General features: G+C 46.7%; 2 protein-coding genes across 3 annotated transcripts; one reads left to right on the top strand and one right to left on the bottom strand.

The window, feature by feature from the left end:
* Window positions 1-798: 798 nt before the first annotated feature.
* Window positions 799-10,702, top strand: TMEM97 (transmembrane protein 97). Its single transcript, XM_066263261.1, has 3 exons — window positions 799-1,033; window positions 8,375-8,519; window positions 9,393-10,702. Exons 1-3 carry the CDS (start codon window positions 905-907, stop codon window positions 9,650-9,652), a joined length of 534 nt encoding a protein of 177 aa, XP_066119358.1. The 5' UTR covers window positions 799-904; the 3' UTR covers window positions 9,653-10,702.
* Window positions 10,703-10,797: 95 nt separating this feature from the next.
* IFT20 (intraflagellar transport 20) lies at window positions 10,798-19,609 on the bottom strand. Of its 2 annotated transcripts, XM_066263262.1 has the most exons (6): window positions 19,453-19,603; window positions 14,921-15,155; window positions 14,636-14,764; window positions 12,978-13,063; window positions 11,640-11,743; window positions 10,798-11,203 (listed from the first exon to the last, which is right to left on the bottom strand). In XM_066263262.1, the coding sequence occupies exons 2-6, from the start codon at window positions 14,994-14,996 to the stop codon at window positions 11,122-11,124; spliced, it is 477 nt and encodes a 158-aa protein (XP_066119359.1). In that variant the 5' UTR covers window positions 14,997-15,155; window positions 19,453-19,603; the 3' UTR covers window positions 10,798-11,121. The 2 variants fall into 2 exon arrangements, with proteins under 2 accessions (XP_066119359.1, XP_066119360.1); XM_066263263.1 differs by lacking the exon at window positions 14,921-15,155 and having other exon boundaries at window positions 19,453-19,609.
* Window positions 19,610-19,755: the final 146 nt, after the last annotated feature.

Genomic DNA, 19,755 nt, shown 5'->3' with positions numbered 1-19,755 from the left:
GAATTTGAACTCCCACCAAACGCTAATGCTCACAAATCTACATCTCCAGACAGGTTCATCCAAATGCCTACTAGACTTCACTCAGATGTTACAGAGAGTGGGTAATGTCACCATGGCCAGACCAAAAATATCTTCTCAGTTCACTACTTTGCGTGCCTCTTCTCCGAGAAAAGGCAGCCCCATCCCATTCTGTCCCAGAGCAGAACTGGGTTCAGTATATAAAGATCAATATTTGCTGAATGAATAAATGAATCCTTGATCCTCAGTCTCTACAGCCAGTTACCAAAACCTGTCATTTTACTTCCTACTTTAACCCTCTGCTTCTTTTCCAGTTGGGGCTGGCTGCCTCCTACGCATCCTTCGGAAGGGTTTCAGGACCCCTCAACTCCGGCGGGACAGGGATCTTGCCCAGTGTTCTCACGGTCCGTGATTGCCCCGATCACAACGCACTATCCACTGCCCTAGTCTGTGACACTACCACTACATTGGGGGCTCCCTCTCCATCAGCTCCAGCACCCTGGAGGCGCTCTGTAAGCGCTAAACGTTAAGAGTGAATGAATGGAGTAAGGATCGAAAGGAATCACAGTGGGCAGCTGCCGCTGAGCCCGGTGCGCCACGCGGTCCGAAGAGAGAGGCCCGGCCGCCGCCCGCCCCCCAGTCCACACACCCCGCGCGGCGGCGAGGAGCCCCGCCCAGCCGGCTTCTCGACACGCTATACTCAGACGAGCCAATGGACGCGCTCTTCTCCCCAGCAGCCAATAGAAGCGGCCTGCGTAGCTCTCAAGAGGGGCGGGGCGAACGACTGGGGCCCTGGGTCCGGGGTCTGCGCGCGGTTTCGAGCTGTATTCCCACGTCGGCTGTTCCCGCGGGTGCATACTTGGCTCTTTCCCAGCCCAACCAACGCATGATGGGGACTCTGAGCGCCCGGCGCGGCCTGGAGTGGCTGCTGGGCCTCTACTTCTTCTCCCACATCCCCATCACCCTGCTTTTGGACCTGCAGACGGTGCTGCCGCGCGAACTCTACCCCATCGAGGTGAGGGCGCCTGTCGGTCCCGGCCGCAGGTTGTCGAGTTTGGGGTCCCTCCGCGAGCTGCGGTTGTGCTCCAAGTCCCCATTACTTACCTCCTCCACCCTCGCCCCCACCTCTCCCGCCGAGGTTCCAGTTCTGCCTTCCTTATCCTACCGCCTACCTTAGGTACCCCGGGTGCTCCGGCCTCTCCTTGCCCTTCAACTCCACATCTTTCTCGGGTTTTGTTTTCTCAAGGTCCTGGGGTCAGTTTGTGCCTTGTAAAAACACTTCTTCCCCGAGTATGTTGAAGGCTCCTGCAACCTCAGGTCAGCTGTCAATATTTGAGGAAGGTGGTCTAATGTGCCTAAATCACGCGTTGGATTTGTTTTAAAGTTGCTTCTTTAAAATAACCATCTAATCCCAAAGAATCCAAGTAGAATTAGACCCGTGTGTAGGGCATTCTCAGATCATCATTCAAGATCAGATCCAGCAACTTCAAAAAGCTCTTAAGTAAATTAACTTTCAAATTGACCCTTTAATTAGGTTCAAGTAAGAATGATATGATCATCTGAGTAAAAACAGGCGAAAAGCCTCATTTTCTGGTTGTTGGAGAGCATTCTTTACCCCAAATGTTTTATTATTTTTAATTGATTTCGGAGACAGAAACATCGATCTGTTCCTGTATGTGCCAGGACCAGGGATCAAACCCACAACCTTTGCATATTGGGATGATGCTCGCACCAATGAAACTATATGGCCCGGACCCAAACGTTGCTTTAGTACTTTTTATTTCTTCAGAATTTGATCTTCCCGGTCTTTTCATGTCCAGACCGTGTAACTTTTTTCCAAGGAATTCCGGTCCTCAGTTCTGTTTCTCCAGTCTGTAGAACTGTAGGCAAGACTGACTTGTAAACCTATAGATTTGGTTTTTCCTGTTTTTTCTTGAAAACTTTTTCTGTGCAGAGCAAGGTTTCTTAACCTGAAGTCCATGAACTCTTATAGGTGTATGCAAAATGGTGTGCTTTGTGTTTTCTGGGAGGAGAGTCCATAACTTCTCTCAAGTTTTCCAGGGGTCTCCCCCTCCCCAAAAGGTTAAGAGCGATGCTCAACAACATACCCTCACTCCATAATCATTTTATGTTTGCTTCTAAATTCAAGCATAACTGGGAAGTCTTCTGACCTACCTTTCCTTGGAAACAGTTTAGGTAGTGTGTGACAAGAGCATTGGACTACAAACAGGACAGGCTTATTCCAAGCTTGAGAGTCTTGGGCAAGTCAGGGCACTGTAGCCTCACTTGCCAAGTAAAATAGGGTTGGGTTAAATTATAAGCTCAAACATATACAGTTGTATTAGTTTCCTGTTGTTGCTGTAACAAATTACCAAAAACATAGTGGCTTAAAACAACACAAATTTATTCTCCTATAGTTCTGGAGGTCAGAGTTCAAAATGAATCTTGCAAGGCTGGTTCCTTCTGAAAGTCCTAGGATAGAATCTATTTCTTGTCTCTTCCAGTTTCTGGTGCTGCCAGTATTCTGTGGCTTGTGACCACATCACTTAAATCTCTGCTTCTGTCATTACTTTGCCACCTTTTCTTTTTTTCTTTTTTCTTTTTTTTTGTATTTTTCTGAAGCTGGAAACGGGGAGGCAGTCAGACAGACTCCCGCATGTGCCCCACCGGGATCCACCTGGCACCCCACCAGGGGGCGATGCTCTGCCCATCCGGGGCGTCGCTCTGTCAGGACCAGAGCCACTCTAGCACCTGGGGCAGAGGCCAAGGAGCCATCCTCAGCACCCGGGCCATCTTTTGCTCCAATGGAGCTTCCGCTGCGGGAGGGGAAGAGAGAGACAGAGAGGAAGGAGAGGTGGAGGGGTGGAGAAGCAGATGGGCGCCTCTCCTGTGTGCCCTGGCCAGGAATCGAACCCGGGACTTCTGCACGCCAGGCCGACGCTCTACCACTGAGCCAACCGGCCAGGGGCCACCTTTTCTTTTATAATACAATCTGCCTCTGCCCTTTTATAAGGACACTTTCATTACATGTAGGGCCCACCAAATAATCCAGGATAACTCTTTTGCAAAGTAAGGTTACATTGACAGGTTCTAGGGATTAGGACATGGATATCTGAAGGGGTCAGGTAGTACCTACCACAAAGGTCCAGATAGTACATACTCTTTCTAAACAGGCCATGAAGACCTGCATTAGCTAATAATTAATCTGCATTAGCCACTAGTTGCCTTGAAGAAAAGAGAGCCATGTCTATGGTTTTCAAAGTGTGTGTGGCCAACAAAATTCAGGTGGGGTGCCTGTTTACAATCTGTGATGTTATGAGTCCATTTAATATTGGACAAATATGTTATTCCAGACTTAAAGAGCTGTTGGTTTCTTTATCCTTTCTGAATGTGCCATTCCCACAAGTCTTTGCCCACCACTTAAATAATACAATTAAAATGTGTCCAGCATAACAACCCTGTTTACATTTACACAGTTGATCTGGTAGGATGTGGCCAGAAACTGTGTGTGTGTGTGTGTCTCTCTCTCTGATGCCGTTTGAAGGTATTAGAAACATGGGTAGGCCCTGGCCGGTTGGCTCAGCGGTAGAGCGTCGGCCTGGCGTGAGGGGGACCCGGGTTCGATTCCCGGCCAGGGCACATAGGAGAGGCGCCCATTTGCTTTTCCACCCCCCCCCTCCTTCCTCTCTGTCTCTCTCTTCCCCTCCCGCAGCCAAGGCTCCATTGGAGCAAGGATGGCCCAGGCGCTGGGAATGGCTCCTTGGCCTCTGCCCCAGGCGCTGCAGTGGCTCTGGTTGCAGCGGAGCGACGCCCCGGAGGGGCAAAGCTTCGCCCCTGGTGGGCAGAGCTTTGCCCCTGGTGGGCATGCCGGGTGGATCCCGGTCGGGCGCATGCGGGAGTCTGTCTGACTGTCTCCCCATTTCCAGCTTCAGAGAAATACAAAACAAAAAAAAAGAAACATGGGTATCCTGGCTTGGAGGGCCTGTGTCTACTCATTACTGTTGCTTTGAGGTTGGGAGTGATAATTTAGTTGCTTCTCTTTGGTGAAAATAATAATAATAGCCTTGACTTATTGTCAGATTCTCCTTGAAAATATGCCAAAAGTTAAGATCTCTCATTTTTCCTCCTTAAATAGAAGGATTTTTTCTTAGCACTAAAAAGCCCATATAATGTTTGGGCTAAAATTTGCAAATTAAATATTTCTTGGTTTGAACCAGAAAAACACTTAGAAAAACTATTTTGAAACAGTTAGAATTTAGTTTAGATTAGAACAGCGATTTTCAAGTGTGCCACAAGAATTTTTAAAACATGCAATACTTGACTATTTAGTCAAGGGCACTGACCTCTTTTCCCTTAGATTGTCAGACAACAGCCAAGACAACAATAGCCATTAGGTATGAATGAATCAAATTATTTTTTAGTGTGCCACAGAATTTTAGTAATTAGTTTATGTGTGCCGTGACATAAAAAGTTGAAAAATCACTGGATTAGAACATAGAGAGGAGGGAAGCATTCTGTAGTATCCTTTGCAGCCAGGGGTAGCATTGCTTCTTTTAAAATAAGGACAAACGGGCCCTGGCTGGTTGGTTCGGTGGTAGAGCGTTGGCCTGGCATGCAGGAGTCCTGGGTTTGATTCCCGGCCAGGGCACACAGGAGAAGCACCTATCTGCTTCTCCACCCCTCCCTGTCTCCTTCCTCTCTGTCTCTCTCTTCCCCTCCCACAGCCAAGGCTCCATGAGGATGGCTCTGTGGCCTCTGCCTCAGGTGCTAGAATGGCTCGGGTTGCAACAGAGCATAGCCCCCTGGTGGGCATGCCGGGTGGATCCCGGTTAGGCACATGCGGGAGTCTGACTGCCTCCCGGTTTCCAACTTCAGAAAAATACAAAAAAATAAAAAATAAGGACTAGGTCTGAAACCAGTCCGTGCTCTCATTCTACATTAGAGAAGTGGAAAATTGTTTAGCAACTCCTGGTTTAGAATCCTGTCAGCACAGGCCAGGTGAATATTTTAAATGGATAAAAATGGTAAGTTGAGTCAAATGTGACTCAGGTATAAATTGAAAGTTTTATTACTTTTGGAGTCTTACTACCTAATAAGACTAGTTCTTATTAATGACCAGTTAGTTGCATGCTGAGATGTTAATAGGATTAAACTTGAACCTCTCCAAATGTGTATTAATTACAATTGATTAATCTTTATGTGCTAAGCATTGATCTAAAGACTATCTGTATTAACTCATTTATCTTACCAACAGGGAGATGGGTACTCTAACCAGGAAACTTAGTGAGATCAAGTGCTGAGAGCCATCACTCAGCTCCAGGCACTTTGCCACCAAGCCCCACACTCTGCACTCTTGCTAGGAGTCTGTGCCCTGCCTTCTGCCAGCCCTCCTCCTGGCATCAGGTGACTGTCATGTGTAGTTTAATTGATTATGAGAGCTGGCTTCTTATTTTAAGTTTTCTAATCTCATCTTGCAGCCCTTAGAAATGATAGTACTTTACAAATCTGCCTGGATTTATGAAATTGGTGGATTTGAAAGACTGTATATAAATTGAATAAAAAATAAAGTTCAGATGAATCAGAAAGTCTTTTAAATTTTGCAGGAAAATTTAAGAAAGAAAAAAAAAATTTTTAAAAGCACTTAGTCCAGCCTGACCAAGTGGTGGCGCAGTGGATAGAGCATTGGACTGGGATGCAGAGGACCCAAGTTCAAAACCCCGAGGTTACTGGCTTGAGTGCGAGCTCATTCAGCTTGAGCACGGGCCCACCAGCTTGAGCGTGAGGTCACTGGCTTGAGCTCAAAAGCCACTGGCTTGAGCCCAAGGTCGCTGGCTTGAGCAAGGGATCACTCACTCTGCTGTAGCCCCCCAGTCAAGGCACATATGAGAAAGCAATCAATGAACAACTAAGGTACCGCAACAAAGACCTGATGCTTCTCATCGCTCTCCCTTCGGTCTGTCTGTCCCTCTCTGTCCCTCTCTGTGTCTTTGTTGCAAAAAAAAACAAACAAAAAAAAAACACAAAAAAAACTTCAGGTGAAGAGCTCAGGAGAGGTGCAGTGACCTAACCTTTGTGAATATCTTCTAACACATTATCCTGAAAAGTGCTCAGAAGGAAGCTAAGGGTATTGCCATGAATTTAAGATTTTTAAAAAAATTACTGATATAGAGAGAGGAGTGAGAGAATGAGAGGAGTGGGGGAGAAGCGGGAACATGTGCCTTGACCAGGCAAGCCTGGGGTTTCGAACCAGCGACCTCAGCATTCCAAGCCTATGCTTTATCCACAATACCACCACAGGTCAGGCTTTGAATTTAAATTTCAAGTCAAGTACATATTAAATTATTTGGTCAGCCTGACCAGGTGGTGGCACAGTGGATAGAGCATTGGACTGGGATGCAGAAGACCTTAGTTTGAAACCTCGTGGTCACCAGCTTGAGCCCAAGGTCCTTGAACAAGGAGTCACTAGCTCTGCTGTAGCCCCCAACCCCAGTCAAGGCACATATGAAAAGCAATCATTGAACAACTAAGGTGCTGCAACGAAGAATTGATGCTTCTCATCTCTCTCCCTTCCTGCTATGTGTCCCTCTCTCTGACTCTTGTCTCTGTCCAAAAAAAAAAAGAAATCATTTGGTCACTACATTGGTTATCTAGCCAGAGCCTTTCTTAGGTTAATATTCCAACATGTTTGTCTCTGGATATTTGCTTAAAGCTCACGCACAGCAATGAGGCCTCTATTTAACAATAGTGAGCCTTTATCTTTTGATTAAAAATTAACAGGAAAAATATCTTTGGATTTTCCATTGTAAACTAAATTCTTACCTTGGAAGTTGCCTTTTTATCATAGTATAAAGACATATTTAGCTTTGAAGGCAGGTGTGTCAAGACAGTGCCATTTCCAGGAGGTTAAATGCAACAGATGTGGAGAGCCCTTGGCTTTGTTTGGGCTCTTTAAAAATGAGCTCAAGCCTGACCTGTGGTGGCGCAGTGGGGAAAGCGTGGACCTGGAACACTGAGGTCGCCAGTTCAAAACTCTGGCTTCCCTGGTCAAGGCACATATACGGGAGTTGATGCTTCCTGCTCCTACCCCCCTCTCTAAAATGAATAATAATTTAAAAAGAAGAGCTCAGAATGGGCAGCCTCAAATGCTTGCTTCCTTTCTCTGCCTGTAGCCATGTCAGCATGGGTCTGTATCTTTTTATTTGACAGTATAATTATGAGGGTGGGGCCCAAGCTAGAACGAAAACTGCTAACTAAAGCTTTGACATAGCATAGAAGCTATATAGTTTGTGGTTTGGGGCACTTTGTTCTTCTACAAATATCCTCCTGGTCTCCTAAGAGAAAAAAAAAAATGAGGACTCGAGAGTTAAGAATTATGAGGAACTTGAGGCCCTGGCCGGTTGGCTCAGCGGTGGAGCGTCGGCCTGGCGTGCGGGGGACCCGGGTTCGATTCCCGGCCAGGGCACATAGGAGAGGCGCCCATTTGCTTCTCCACCCCCCCCCTCCTTCCTCTCTGTCTCTCTCTTCCCCTCCCGCAGCCGAGGTTCCATTGGAGCAAGGATGGCCCAGGCGCTGGGGATGGCTCCTTGGCCTCTGCCCCGGTGCTAGAGTGGCTCTGGTCGCGGCAGGGCGACGCCCCGGAGGGGCAGAGCATCGCCCCTTGGTGGGCAGAGCGTCGCCCCTGGTGGGCGTGCCAGGTGGATCCCGGTCGGGCGCATGCAGGAGTCTGTCTGTCTCTCCCCCGTTTCCAGCTTCAGAAAAATACAAAAAAAAAAAAAAAAAAAAAAAAAAGAATTATGAGGAACTTGAGGTTTGGGGATTATGTAAATTGTTTAAAATTGCACCTTCACGGAAGTTCTGTTTACCTTCTTTCCATCATTGCCCCTCTCCCTATGTCAGATTCCATTCATTTCTGTATTTAATGAAATCTGGCCCTCGGAGTTCAGTGTGCAGATACTTTGTGAAAGGGCAAGTGTCAGGAAATTTTTTGTCATTTCTTAACAATTAATGATATTTTTGGCAGTTATGCCATGTTTGTGTGTTCATTCAGCAAACGAAGAGCCAGATTCTGCTTTTAACAATGGGTAGCACACCTAGATAAATGTTACCATGGAGTCACAGCCACATGCTGGGTGGCACAAAGGGCTGGAAGAGCAGAGGAGAACTTGGGGATGCTAACATTTGAGTTACAACTAGTAAGTTTTTAGTAAATGACTGTCTAGGCTACAGCACAGAAGCCAGTTGGGTGTGCCACCTGCTACAAGGGGGGTAAGTAATGAAAGACTCTTCTAGTGGGTTTGAACTGCTGAGCCTACACCGCCAGATGGCTGTATTCATCATGCTGTTGATCTTTTTCCAGTTGAGAAACCTGATGAAGTGGTACACCAAAGAGTTCAAAGACCCTCTGCTACAGGAACCCCCAGTATGGTTTAAATCCTTCCTGTTCTGCGAGCTTGTGTTTCAGCTGCCTTTCTTTCCCATTGCAACGTATGCCTTCTTCAGAGGTTGGTAAATGGTGGGGGGATCCTGTTCTTGATTTGAAATGAGGTCCCAGAAATCTTTTGGAAAGTATCTCCAAGAGAGTGAGAGTGGTCCCTGTAGCTCTTGTGAGGCTGAGAGATGATCTGGTGGGAGTGGCCAGGAAAGCTCCTGTAAAGGGACATTAATGTGGCTCGGGCTAATGTCTGGTCAGCTGGGCAGCATGACTGCCTTAGCCAACTGGAAATCTTTCATACACATGAAACCTGAGGCTACTCAAAAGACTGAACTTGTTGCTTTTTATTTGTCTTATCGTTAGCTTTTGTTTTTCTGTTTTAGGTAGTATCATATTGGCTTATCAGCAGTAGCATCAAGCTAATTCCTAAAGGGCTTAATTTCTCATTTAAAACTTATTCTTACAGTGTCCCCCTATGACTGATGCCTTTATTGGGAAGGTGGCCATACCAACATCATAGTAACTATGTTGTACAGCTTATTTCCCACGGGAGCCCCCAAATCCCCCTCTTGGCAGACTCTATTGAAATTCTCACCTATACTATTACTTAACAAACAGGTGCTGTTGGCACAACCCCCCACCCCATCACTCAGACCAAACAGGTCTGATTTTTACTGCCTTAGAGTTTTTCTGAATTAAATTCCAACTCCCCACGCTTGGTTCTCTGGCGATCGGTGTGCTAGGGCCCTGTCTGTCACATAACTGTGTGCAGTTAGACAGCATTAGAACAACATATCTGGTTTCCCATTTGTTTCCACTTGGAAAAGGGGGTAAAAGGACTCAGCTGAAGGGAACAGACAGGGACAGCATGGGGAATGCCATGGGCATCCCTGGAGTCATGAACGGACCTAACACTTATCACTCTCTCCCCTGACAACTTCAGGAGGCTGCAAGTGGATCCGCACCCCTGCAATCGTCTACGCAGTGCACACCATGACAACTCTAATTCCAATTCTTGGCACATTGCTCTTTGAGGATTTCTCGAAAGCCAGTGGTTTTAAAGGACAAGGACCTAAGACTTTCCATGAACGACTAACCCTCATGTCTGTCTATGCCCCCTACTTTCTCATCCCTCTTATGCTTCTGCTTTTCATGTTGCGGAGCCCCTACTACAAGTATGAGGAGAAAAGGAAGAAAAAATGAGACAGCTACTGGCCCAGCGGAGAGATGCCCACAGGGCAGTTTCCTACTGGACCCAGTACAAAGAAAACTGCTCAGAACCCATGTCTTCAGTAGCACCTGAAACACACCAGCAGCAGGACCCACATCAAACCATCACCCCCAAGGGCACTGGTGCAGACCAGTCACCTGAGGACGGGCAGAGGGGTGTGGGCTAGATGACAGGGAAGTGGTGCCAAGGACTTCCCTGTGTGAGCACTGGGACTGGGCACTAAAGCAGAACCAAACCAGAAACTGGATAAACGCCCAAGAAACATGTGCTGCTTGGTACTTTCATGAGTCATTTGATCCCCAGTGTACATGTGACTCACCCCTTGACTCATGGTTCCCTACAGCATATCACTATTCAGCAAAAATGAATAGTGGGATGTTTCAAGCCATTTTCCAGTTTGAAATTATGCCTCTTAATATTTATTAAAAACGGTATCATTTTCTTGCCCCCCACCCCCGGAGCAAGGGAGGTTAGAAAATACTCTATAAGTGGTTAAATTTACTTTTCCTTAAGGTTCAGCCCTGACATGACTTTTAATCAGAAATGGGTTAAACAAGAAGGTGTTTTGTTTCTGTCTTAAACGGCTTGTCCCAGGAGGAGAGAATTGTTTTATAGACTCCCTGTTTATTCTCCTTCCAAACTTTAGTCCCTATATTTTTACAGACCACTTGACAGGAGTCACAACTTGGAGGTCTGGTGTCTCCAACCTGACCTGGAAGTGTGCTTCCTACTGGGTAACTTCATCCTTCACAATAGTTTAATCACTCCTTCCCATTTTATTCTCAGTCAAAACGAGGGACAGCTGGGCAAACATGTCTGGTGTGTGCACACAGGGTCTTCATGTTAGTAGTGCCTGGTGCTCCATCAGCTTCCTCCAAAAAAAAAGACAAGACATGGACGAGTAGAAACTGGTTCTGGTTAATTCCCTTTTTGCCTGTTCTGTTCACAAGCCTTACTGCTGTAATTGTTGGGAGTATTGTCTGACTCGTGTGTTTGATTCAAATAAAGGTAGCTGCTGACCACTGCCTGGTTTGTTTTGTGGACTTGGGGCAAGAGTCCAAGGTTCTCTTAACAGGAGACAAGTGTAAACTTTAGGGGCACCAGGAAAAGAGGTAGATAAGCCATTTGAAAATAATAATTTATTGCTTTTTCTCCCAAAACTCTGAATTTACAAAAGAAAGGTTTCTAGACGGCTTATTTCAGACTAAGAATGCAGGAGGTGCAAACCTGGGACACCGTGGTCACTGGTGTTCCCCAGATACGCACTGATGTCTGAAACAAGCTCCCCTGACTGGTTTCATTGCCTTCTGAGGTGCTGCATCCCTTACACACCACCTCACACCACATACTTGGGCCATCAGTCACTTACTGGAATGGTACAGAAATTTGGGGTGGGGGGCTATTTTTTTCTTCCCTCCTACTATAAAATGAAATTTCCAGTTCATTTCTGAAAAATAAATTGGTCAATAAATTCATTTTGTTCTGCTTCTACTTTACACAAAGCTTCATATTCAACCCGATACCTGAAAAACAAAATTGTTAGAAGCCCTAAAAATAGATGAAATAAACCATCAACTTAATTCTTCTAAAGAAAAATTATAGGTGATTTCAATGATTCCAATAAATGGTGTCAGTTCAGAGTGAAGAAGTTAGGGCAGGAGGAGAAAAAACTAGATGTGCATGCGAGACCTCAGCCCCGAGGGTCCCCTGCACTGAGAGAGGCAGCTGCCTCTGCGCACACTGCCCGAACTCTCGCTCTCAAACTACTACACATGGTTTGATATTAATAAACTTCCTTTTTCCTTCCCGTCAAGTGAAATTTTATTTTTAAAATCTTCAGATTAGAATGAAAAGTGAAACACTATTCCTGGGAGAGCAAGGATGAAGAAGTAAGGACGAGGTGACCATTAAGAAGGAAAGCATTGCAACTGAGTAAAGACCTTGCTTTATGTGACTTACCGTTCGAGCTGCATTTTCTTTTCTGCTATTAGTGCTTGGAGTTGCTGCTGTTGGGCTTCTCTCTGCTTTGCTATAGATTTGAGCAAATTCCGAGCACCAATGGCCTAGAAAAACAGTATTGTCCAAGAAAGTCATGGCTTCATTAAAACTATCTTCAGCAAGTCCTCAACTGGGTAAGAGCCACTTAGAGGCTCTGTCACTAGCCAGCAGGGAAAAGCAACCCCAGAGCTTTGGGAGAAAGGGAAGAGGATTAACCTCATCATTCCAAAGTGAGAATGGGCCTGGAGCTGAGGCCAATCTGGGAGTTGCATCAGTGGCCCATTTGGTGTACCATGTAGCCTGTGTCCTCTACCTAGCCATCTACATATTATCTGCAAACCTTCACTTCATTTGTAAAATGAGGACAAAACCATCTATTTCAGTGATGTGATAACTAAAGGAAATAATGACTGAAAGTATACTGGCAAATAAAAGTTCAACAGTAAGTTAATTGGACTAAGAATTGGTTTTGTTTTAACTCTCTATCTCTTTCATCTCTCAAAAAAAAAAAATCAGGCCCTGGCCGGTTGGCTCAGTGGTAGAGCGTCGGCCTGGCGTGCAGAAGTCCCGGGTTCAATTCCCGGCCAGGGCACACAGGAGAGGCGCCCATCTGTTTCTCCTCCCCTCCCCCTCTCCTTCCTCTCTGTCTCTCTCTTCCCCTCCCGCAGACAAGGCTCCATTGGAGCAAAGATGGCCCGGGCACTGTGGAGGGCTCCTTGGCCTCTGCCCCAGGCGCTAGAGTGGCTCTGGTTGCGACAGAGCATCACCCCCTGGTGGGCGTGCCAGGTGGATCCCAGTCGGGCACATGCGGGAGTCTGTCTGACTGTCTCTCCCTGTTTCCAGCTTCAGAAAAATACAAAAAAAAAAAAAAAATCAGTGTTTTTTTCACCTGGTCTGTGATGGTGCAGTGGATAAAGCGACCTGGAACGCTGAGATCCAGTACGACCTGGATCACCAGTATGAAACCCTGGGTTTGCCCGGTTAAGGCACATACAACAAGCAAACAATGAACAACTAAAGTTAAGCACCTATGAGATACTTCTCACTCCTCTACCCCTCTCTGTAAAATAAATAAAATTCTTTAAAAAAAAATCAGTTTTTTAATTGAAGTATAATTGACATGTAATTTCAGGTATACAACATAGTGAGTTGATAATTTGTATAGGAAATATTACTTAAAACACTTATTTTAATTAAATTCCCCCCACTCCAAATTAAAAGTCAAGAGGACAGAAGGATAGCAGGCTAGTGAAGCAGGGTCCCAGGCCAAGATTTAAATAAAACACATGCTGATCTTACCTTCATTTTCTCATTTTCTGCTTCTTTTGCAAGTTGGTCAACAAGCTCAATTAAACCGCCAACTATTTTCTGAAATTGGCCGATTTCTTTGGGGGGGAAAAAGTGTTTTTATTTTCTGTGTCATCACCCTCCTCTCAGCATTCCCTTTCTGCAAAAGGGTAGCACTAACTGCCCTAATTTGTGTCAAAACAATTTTGGTGTCTATTGACCTAAAGTCTGCCACCCTTGGTCTGAACCTAAGATGAGTGGCCAGGTGCCCAGAGCTGGACTGAGGAATACCTGGACCTTGAGTCCCACTGAGCCAGCCAGTTACCTCAGGCTGTGAAGGCTCCTGGCAGGCCCATTCTATGGATGGACCCCATCCTGTTTTTCCAGGAGTGACAGGAGGCACAAAGGGCCACGTTCATGAAAGGACTGCCTCAGAACAGGAATGCTGCCTCTTGACCAGCCACAGGTACACTGTGAATGATGGGGTGACAGCTATCTGCCTGTGACCATAGCTAATAAAGAGCTCAAAGCATTTAAGTGCCTATTCCCCCACTGCCTTTTTTCCCATATCCTTGGGTGTGGTAGAACCCCATTCTACTGAGGAGTAAACTAAGGCCCAATGAGGTGGGACAACATTAACAGCAATCAGAAGGCAACCAATAAAAGTCATGCTACCTTTCATTAGCAAGCTCTCTCCATAGCCTAGAGTCCCCAGAAGGCTCAGATATCTCTGTCTGGCTAGATCTGCTCTATACTCACTGCCACGACTTGCTTGGCCATTGGTCCAGGAAGTGTCCTGGATATCTCTAGTTAAAAAATGACTCTTCCGCCTGACCAGGCGGTGGCGCAGTGGATAGAGCGTCGGACTGGGATGCAGAGGAACAAGGTTCGAGACCCCGAAGTCGCCAGCTTGAGCACAGGCTCATCTGGTTTGAGCAAAAAAAGCCCACCAGCTTGAAACCAAGGTCGCTGGCTCCAGCAAGGGGTTACTCGGTCTGCTGAAGGCCCGCGGTCAAGGCACATATGAGAAAGCAATCAAGGAACAACTAAGGTGTTGCAACATGCAATGAAAAACTAATACTTGATGCTTCTCATCTCTCTCTGTTCCTGTCTGTCTGTCCCTGTCTATCCCTCTCTCTGACTCACTTTCTGACTCTGTAAAAAATAAATTAAAAAAAAAAAAGATTCTTACCCCCTCCCTCCAAAAAAGACATGGGGTCTGTTGAGCTGCTTCTAGAGACTCTACTTAATTAATTTTCACTCCCAATACAGACAAGCCTATGACTGAGAACACTATTTCTCCCAAGAAATCAAATCATCAGTATATAATTCTATTTCCCACACCCAAGCCATAGTTCTGCCCCCATGAAGTTTAAGGTTTCTGAGAGCGAAAAAATCAAAGACTGCCCATCTCAAAAAATAACTCCTCTCTATATTCTAGTGTGTTCTGATTGGTGCTCCATGTGGAACTACACGAGAGCATGAGAAGAGGGCAGGGAGGTAAGGTGGGTAGCACATGGGAATTCATAAAGGCCAAGCTCAACCTCTAGGGAGCCAGCAGCTCCACTCTGGCTGGGCCAAGAGCAACAGGTGGGGGCGAGGGTGGGGGTGGGGCACAGCTGGTATAGCTCAAAGCAGAGTGGCAACATGTCTCCCCAAATGACACTTACTGTCTACAAAGTCCTTGCACTCTTCCTTGAGCTCTGTGGTCTGCTGGGTTACCTCTGGGTCCAACACCCGCAGCTTGTTCAGCTCATCAAAGTACAGCCCTGCTTCACCCAGGATGTCCTTGGCCATAGCTGTAAAGAAAGCAACCCCAATCCCTGGTCACTTCCCAGCCAACCAAGAACATGCCTGCTTCCAGCCCAGTCCCACTCCTGCCCCCCACATACCAATGCCAAAAACCCAGATGGTCCAAAGGCTTCCCCATCCCTCTGCGTCCATCTAAGCCTCACCTGTTTCCCTTCCAGCTTCTCTAGAGAAGATCTGCTCTGAAGGAGCGATAGTGGTAGCCAGGAGGAGGTGTGTCATAAGATCAAAGGTCAGGAAAGAATAAAGTCCAGTTGCTTGCACAGGTATCGTTCACTCAACACATTCTCCTTGAGTGCCTACTACGTGCCAACACTGCTAGGTGCTGGGGGTACAAAGATGAGTGCAACATGGTACCAGCCCTGGAGGAGCACAGTTTAGCTGGAGGGAGACAGACATGTAAACTGAGAAATTATACTGTGTTATGTGCTTTAACAGAAATATCACTAAAAAGCCAGAGAACAGAGCAGTGAACTTGGGCTGAGGAAGCTGACAACTGAATTAAGTTGTCAGCCATAAGCATACTTATTTATTACCAATTATATACTCAAAAGGACATGAAAAAGCTTTTAAATACAGCACTGTAACAAAAAGTAAAAGAGAAAATCTGAGTCAATTAAAAATTAGCGTTATAAAAATAAGCCACAGGAAGCTGTACACTTGCCTAAACTGGAACCCAAGGTTGGGTCAGTCTCTTTCTAGCAGAAAACACAAAAAGGAATGATCAGCCACAACGTACCAAGTAAGGAAGTCAGGAAAGGCATTTCAAGCAGAGAGAGCAGCATGAACAAGAGCCTGAAGTCCCTGACAGGGCCCAGCCTGCCTAGAAGGTGAGAGGACAGAGGATGGAGCTGGAAGGTCAGAGGGGGCCAGATCAGAAAGGCTCTGTATGCCTAGCTAAAGAGTTTCAGTGTTTCTGTAGGCAAGAAAACCAGTCGAGATACCTTCTCCCTTCCCAAACCACCTTGCAATCCTCATCCAAAGGATGCCCTGCCCAAAGGATGTCTTCAGTTATGGGAAGGAAACACTGAAACTCACCCTCATTCTGGCTTAAAAAATAAAAATAAAAGGAGGCAATTCTTAAAATACCCAATGGCTGCTCTACCAATTCCAAAACCCCAGGTGTTCCAAAGGCTACGACCACCTGGCTCTGCGCCAGCCCTTTCCTCTTCTCCCACCTTCCCCTGCTTCCCTTCCAGCTCCCTTGGAGAAGTTGTTTTGAATGGGGTGATTATGGGACTGACGTCCCAGAGCATGAGTACCATAGGAAAATCAATAGTTTAAAAAAATTGAGTCCCACAGTTGCCAGAACTGATTTTCTTTTCTATTAAGTGAGAGGTGGGAGGCAGAGGCAGACTCCCACATGCTGCCCAACCGGGATCCACCTGGCAAGTCCCTACCAGATGATGCTTTGCTCAGCTGGGAGGAAGCTCCATTGCTTGGTAACCAAGCAATTTTAGTGCCTGAGGCCAAGGCCATGGAGCCTTACTCAGCTCCAGGGGCCAACTTTACTTGAACCATTCAAGCAGAGCCTTGGCTGTAGGAGAGGAAGAGAGAGAAATAGAAATGGAGGGGAGGGAGAAGCAGGTGATCGCCTCTCCTGTGTGCCCTGACCAGGAATTGAACCCGGGACTTCAACAGGCTGGGCTGATGTTCTACTGCTGAGCCAACTGGCCACAGCCAGAACTGATTTTCAAGAGGACCAGAAATCCAGATTTATATATGAAATTTGATATTTTTATTTATTTTACAGAAGACAGAGAGAGAGAGAAAGACAGATAGGGACAAACAGGAAGGGAAAGCAATGAGAAGCATCAATTCATTGTGGCACTTTAGTTGTTCATTGATTGCTTTCTCCTCTATGTGCCTTGGCCAGGGGGCTACAGCCAAGCTAGTGACCCCTTGCTCAAGCCAGTGACCTTTGGGCTCAAGCCAATAACCATGGGGTCATGTCTATGATTCTGTGCTCAGGCCAGTGACCCTGTGCTCAAGCTGATGAGCCCATGCCCAACCTGGCAACTTTGGGGTTTCGAACCTGGGTCTTCTGCATGTTAGGCTGATGCTCTATCCATTGTGCCACTGCCTGGTCAGGCTGGAATCTGATTTTAAAGAAAAATATCTAACTCAAAACTTTATTTTTTTTTTATTATTTTTTTATTTATTCATTTTTAGAGAGGAAAGACAGAGAGGGAGAGAGAGGAGAGAGAGACAGAGAAGGGGGGAGGAGCAGGAAGCATCAACTCCCATATGTGCCTTGACCAGGCAAGCCCAGGGTTTCGAACTGGCGACCTCAGCATTTCCAGGTCGACGCTTTATCCACTGCGCCACCATAGGTCAGGCCTCTAACTCAAAACTTTTTTTTTTTTTTTTTTTATTTATTCATTTTTTAGAGAGAGGAGAGAGAGAGAGACAGAGAGGAGAGAGAGATAGGGGGGAGGAGCTGGAAGCATCAACTCCCATATGTGCCTTGACCAGGCAAGCCCAGGGTTTCGAACCGGCGACCTCAGCATTTCCAGGTCGACGCTTTATCCACTGCGCCACCACAGGTCAGGCTAACTCAAAACTTTAAAGTAACTAAAATAATGTAGCCAAGACTATGTGGGCCAACTAATACCTGTCTATAGGCTGTGTTGTATGGCTGTGGCCCAGAGCCTTTGGCCTCCCTGGAATGTACTGAAGTAATAGGCTACCATCTTCTTTTTGAAACACTTTAATCATCCACAGCTTTCTTACTGTCAGACTTTTTAGAAAGGTATCTACCAATTTGTTATATTTACATATAGTTTAAACATTTAACACCTCCTGGTCGATTATTCAGACCAACTGCTCTAGAAAGCTTCAAGTAATCTCAGGGAGCAAACATCTGCTTCGACTACCACTCCCTTCCCTGAGAGCACGCACTCATTCAGAAACATCTACTGAGTCCCTGCTCTGGAGACAGAGCAGTGAAGAAATTGCTTTAATGCTTTAGTTCCTGACCTTAGGACAGGGAGTAAACAGGTAATCACAAACTGGGGTAACAGTATGAGGGAAAGCACAGGGTGCTGAGTGAAGCCACAGCAGGAGGGCATAATTCTTATGGAGGCAGGGGTGTCAACAAACGCTTTCTGCAAAAGTGACACTAGGCCTGACCTGTGGTGGCGCAGTGGATAAAGCGTCGACCTGGAAATGCTGAGGTCGCCAGTTCGAAACCCTGGCCCTGCCTGGTCAAGGCACATATGGGAGTTGATGCTTCCAGCTCCTCCCCCATTCTCTCTCTGTCTCTCTCCTCTCTAAAAATGAATAAATAAAATAAAATTTAAAAAAAAATTAAAAAAAAAAGTGACACTAAGCAGAGACCTAAAAGATGTCCACAGTTTGTCAGTGAAGTGGGAAGGAGGCATTCCAGGTAGAAAGCATGTGGGGAGATCCTGAAGCGGTAACAAATTTTTTTTTTAATTATTTATTCATTTTAGAGAGGAGAGAGAGAGAGAGTCAGAGAGAGAGAGAGGAGAGACAGACAGGGGGGAGGAGCTGGAAGCTTCAACTCCCATATGTGCCTTGACCAGGCAAGCCCAGGGTTTCGAACCAGCGACCTCAGCATTTCCAGGTCGACGCTTTATCCACTGCGCCACCACAGGTCAGGCTCAAGCGGTAACAAATTAAATGTATCCCCGGAAGTGAAAGGTTAGTGTGGCTGAAACCGGTGAGCAAGAAGGAGCGTGGAACAGGATGCTGCTACATGGGGAGGCTACAGCTGGATCAGGAAGGGCTCTGAAAGCTGCAGTTCGGATTTTACCAGAGGGTTAATAGGCAGCCAGTGGATTCTCAACAGAGCGACATAATCGGATTTGTCTTTAGAGAAATCACTCTGACCCAGGATGAACAATAGATGGAGGAAACAAGAGGGTGGGGCTTCTCCTACTACCTTGTTCATCACTGTAACCCTAGCATCTTCCATGGGGCCTGCACATAATTGGCACTCAGTAATTGTTTGTGGAATGTATGGCTGTGATAACAGAGGAGGTTATTACAGTAACCAAGGCTTAGAGCTAAAGAAAGTGTTCCAATTTTGTAAGTCGAGTTATTAGGACTTAGCAAAGAATTGGCTGTATTTAGTAGGGGGTTTGGAGCTGAGTGAAGGGAAGAGTCAGACGAGATTCTCATCTTTCTGGCTTGAGACAACTGTATGGTTGAATGAGATGGGTAAGACCAGAGAAGGAGTGGAGAGAGGGTTCAGAGCCAACTGTTAGATTCTCTCCAACTCCCACCACACACGCGTCTGAGCATCTAAGAAACACCGGGTAGTGCAAGGGCCGGACTGAGCTCCCTGGAGTTGAGGGCGGTGACACTCTCTCTCGGCCCCCGGCTCTCCCAGATCCACACTAGGCACTACGAGCAGGTTCCATCCATGAGGTGTCGCACTGGGTAAAAAGTTAGGAAGATCTGGGTGACTGAGCCGCTGTCTTCACTATGTGAACTCCCTGAACTCATCGGAGCCGAAGTTTCTTCATAAGGTTGTTGCGAGCATCAACGCGTAAAGCGCCAGGCCCAGGCTGTGTGTAAAATCACTCCCGAAGAGTCGGGCGGAATTCCCACGTTTCTTTCGGCCTGGACCGCCTTTCCTCGGGGCGCGGGCCTGTCGGGTTCATCTTGCCCCGGGTCTGCCCGCGTCCCCCGACCCGGAGCCACGGCCTACCTTCCTGACCCCGTAGCGGCGGCGCACTGCAGCCCCGGATGATACCCGAACGGAGCTTCTGTCTTTGGTCCACAGCGGCGGTACTTAGCCGCCTCAGACGCTGCTACGGCTACAAGACCTGTTTACGCATAACGTCACCACTTGACACCGGAAGCACTTACCTTGCCTAACCTGCAGCGCTTTCTGGGAAACAGAAGCCCGAAATGATAGAACGCTGCCTACAAGATCCAGAGGCCTTTGCACCGGCAGAGCTCCCGGAAGTAGCTGTTGGCTCACCGCGGAATATTCTAAAAAGGCTCGTCC

The sequence above is a fragment of the Saccopteryx bilineata genome, chromosome 2 (genome assembly GCF_036850765.1).
Source record: "Saccopteryx bilineata isolate mSacBil1 chromosome 2, mSacBil1_pri_phased_curated, whole genome shotgun sequence".
Lineage (NCBI taxonomy): Eukaryota > Metazoa > Chordata > Mammalia > Chiroptera > Emballonuridae > Saccopteryx > Saccopteryx bilineata.
Note: the sequence above shows the minus strand (reverse complement) of the source record. Positions and strands in the feature narration are given on the sequence as shown.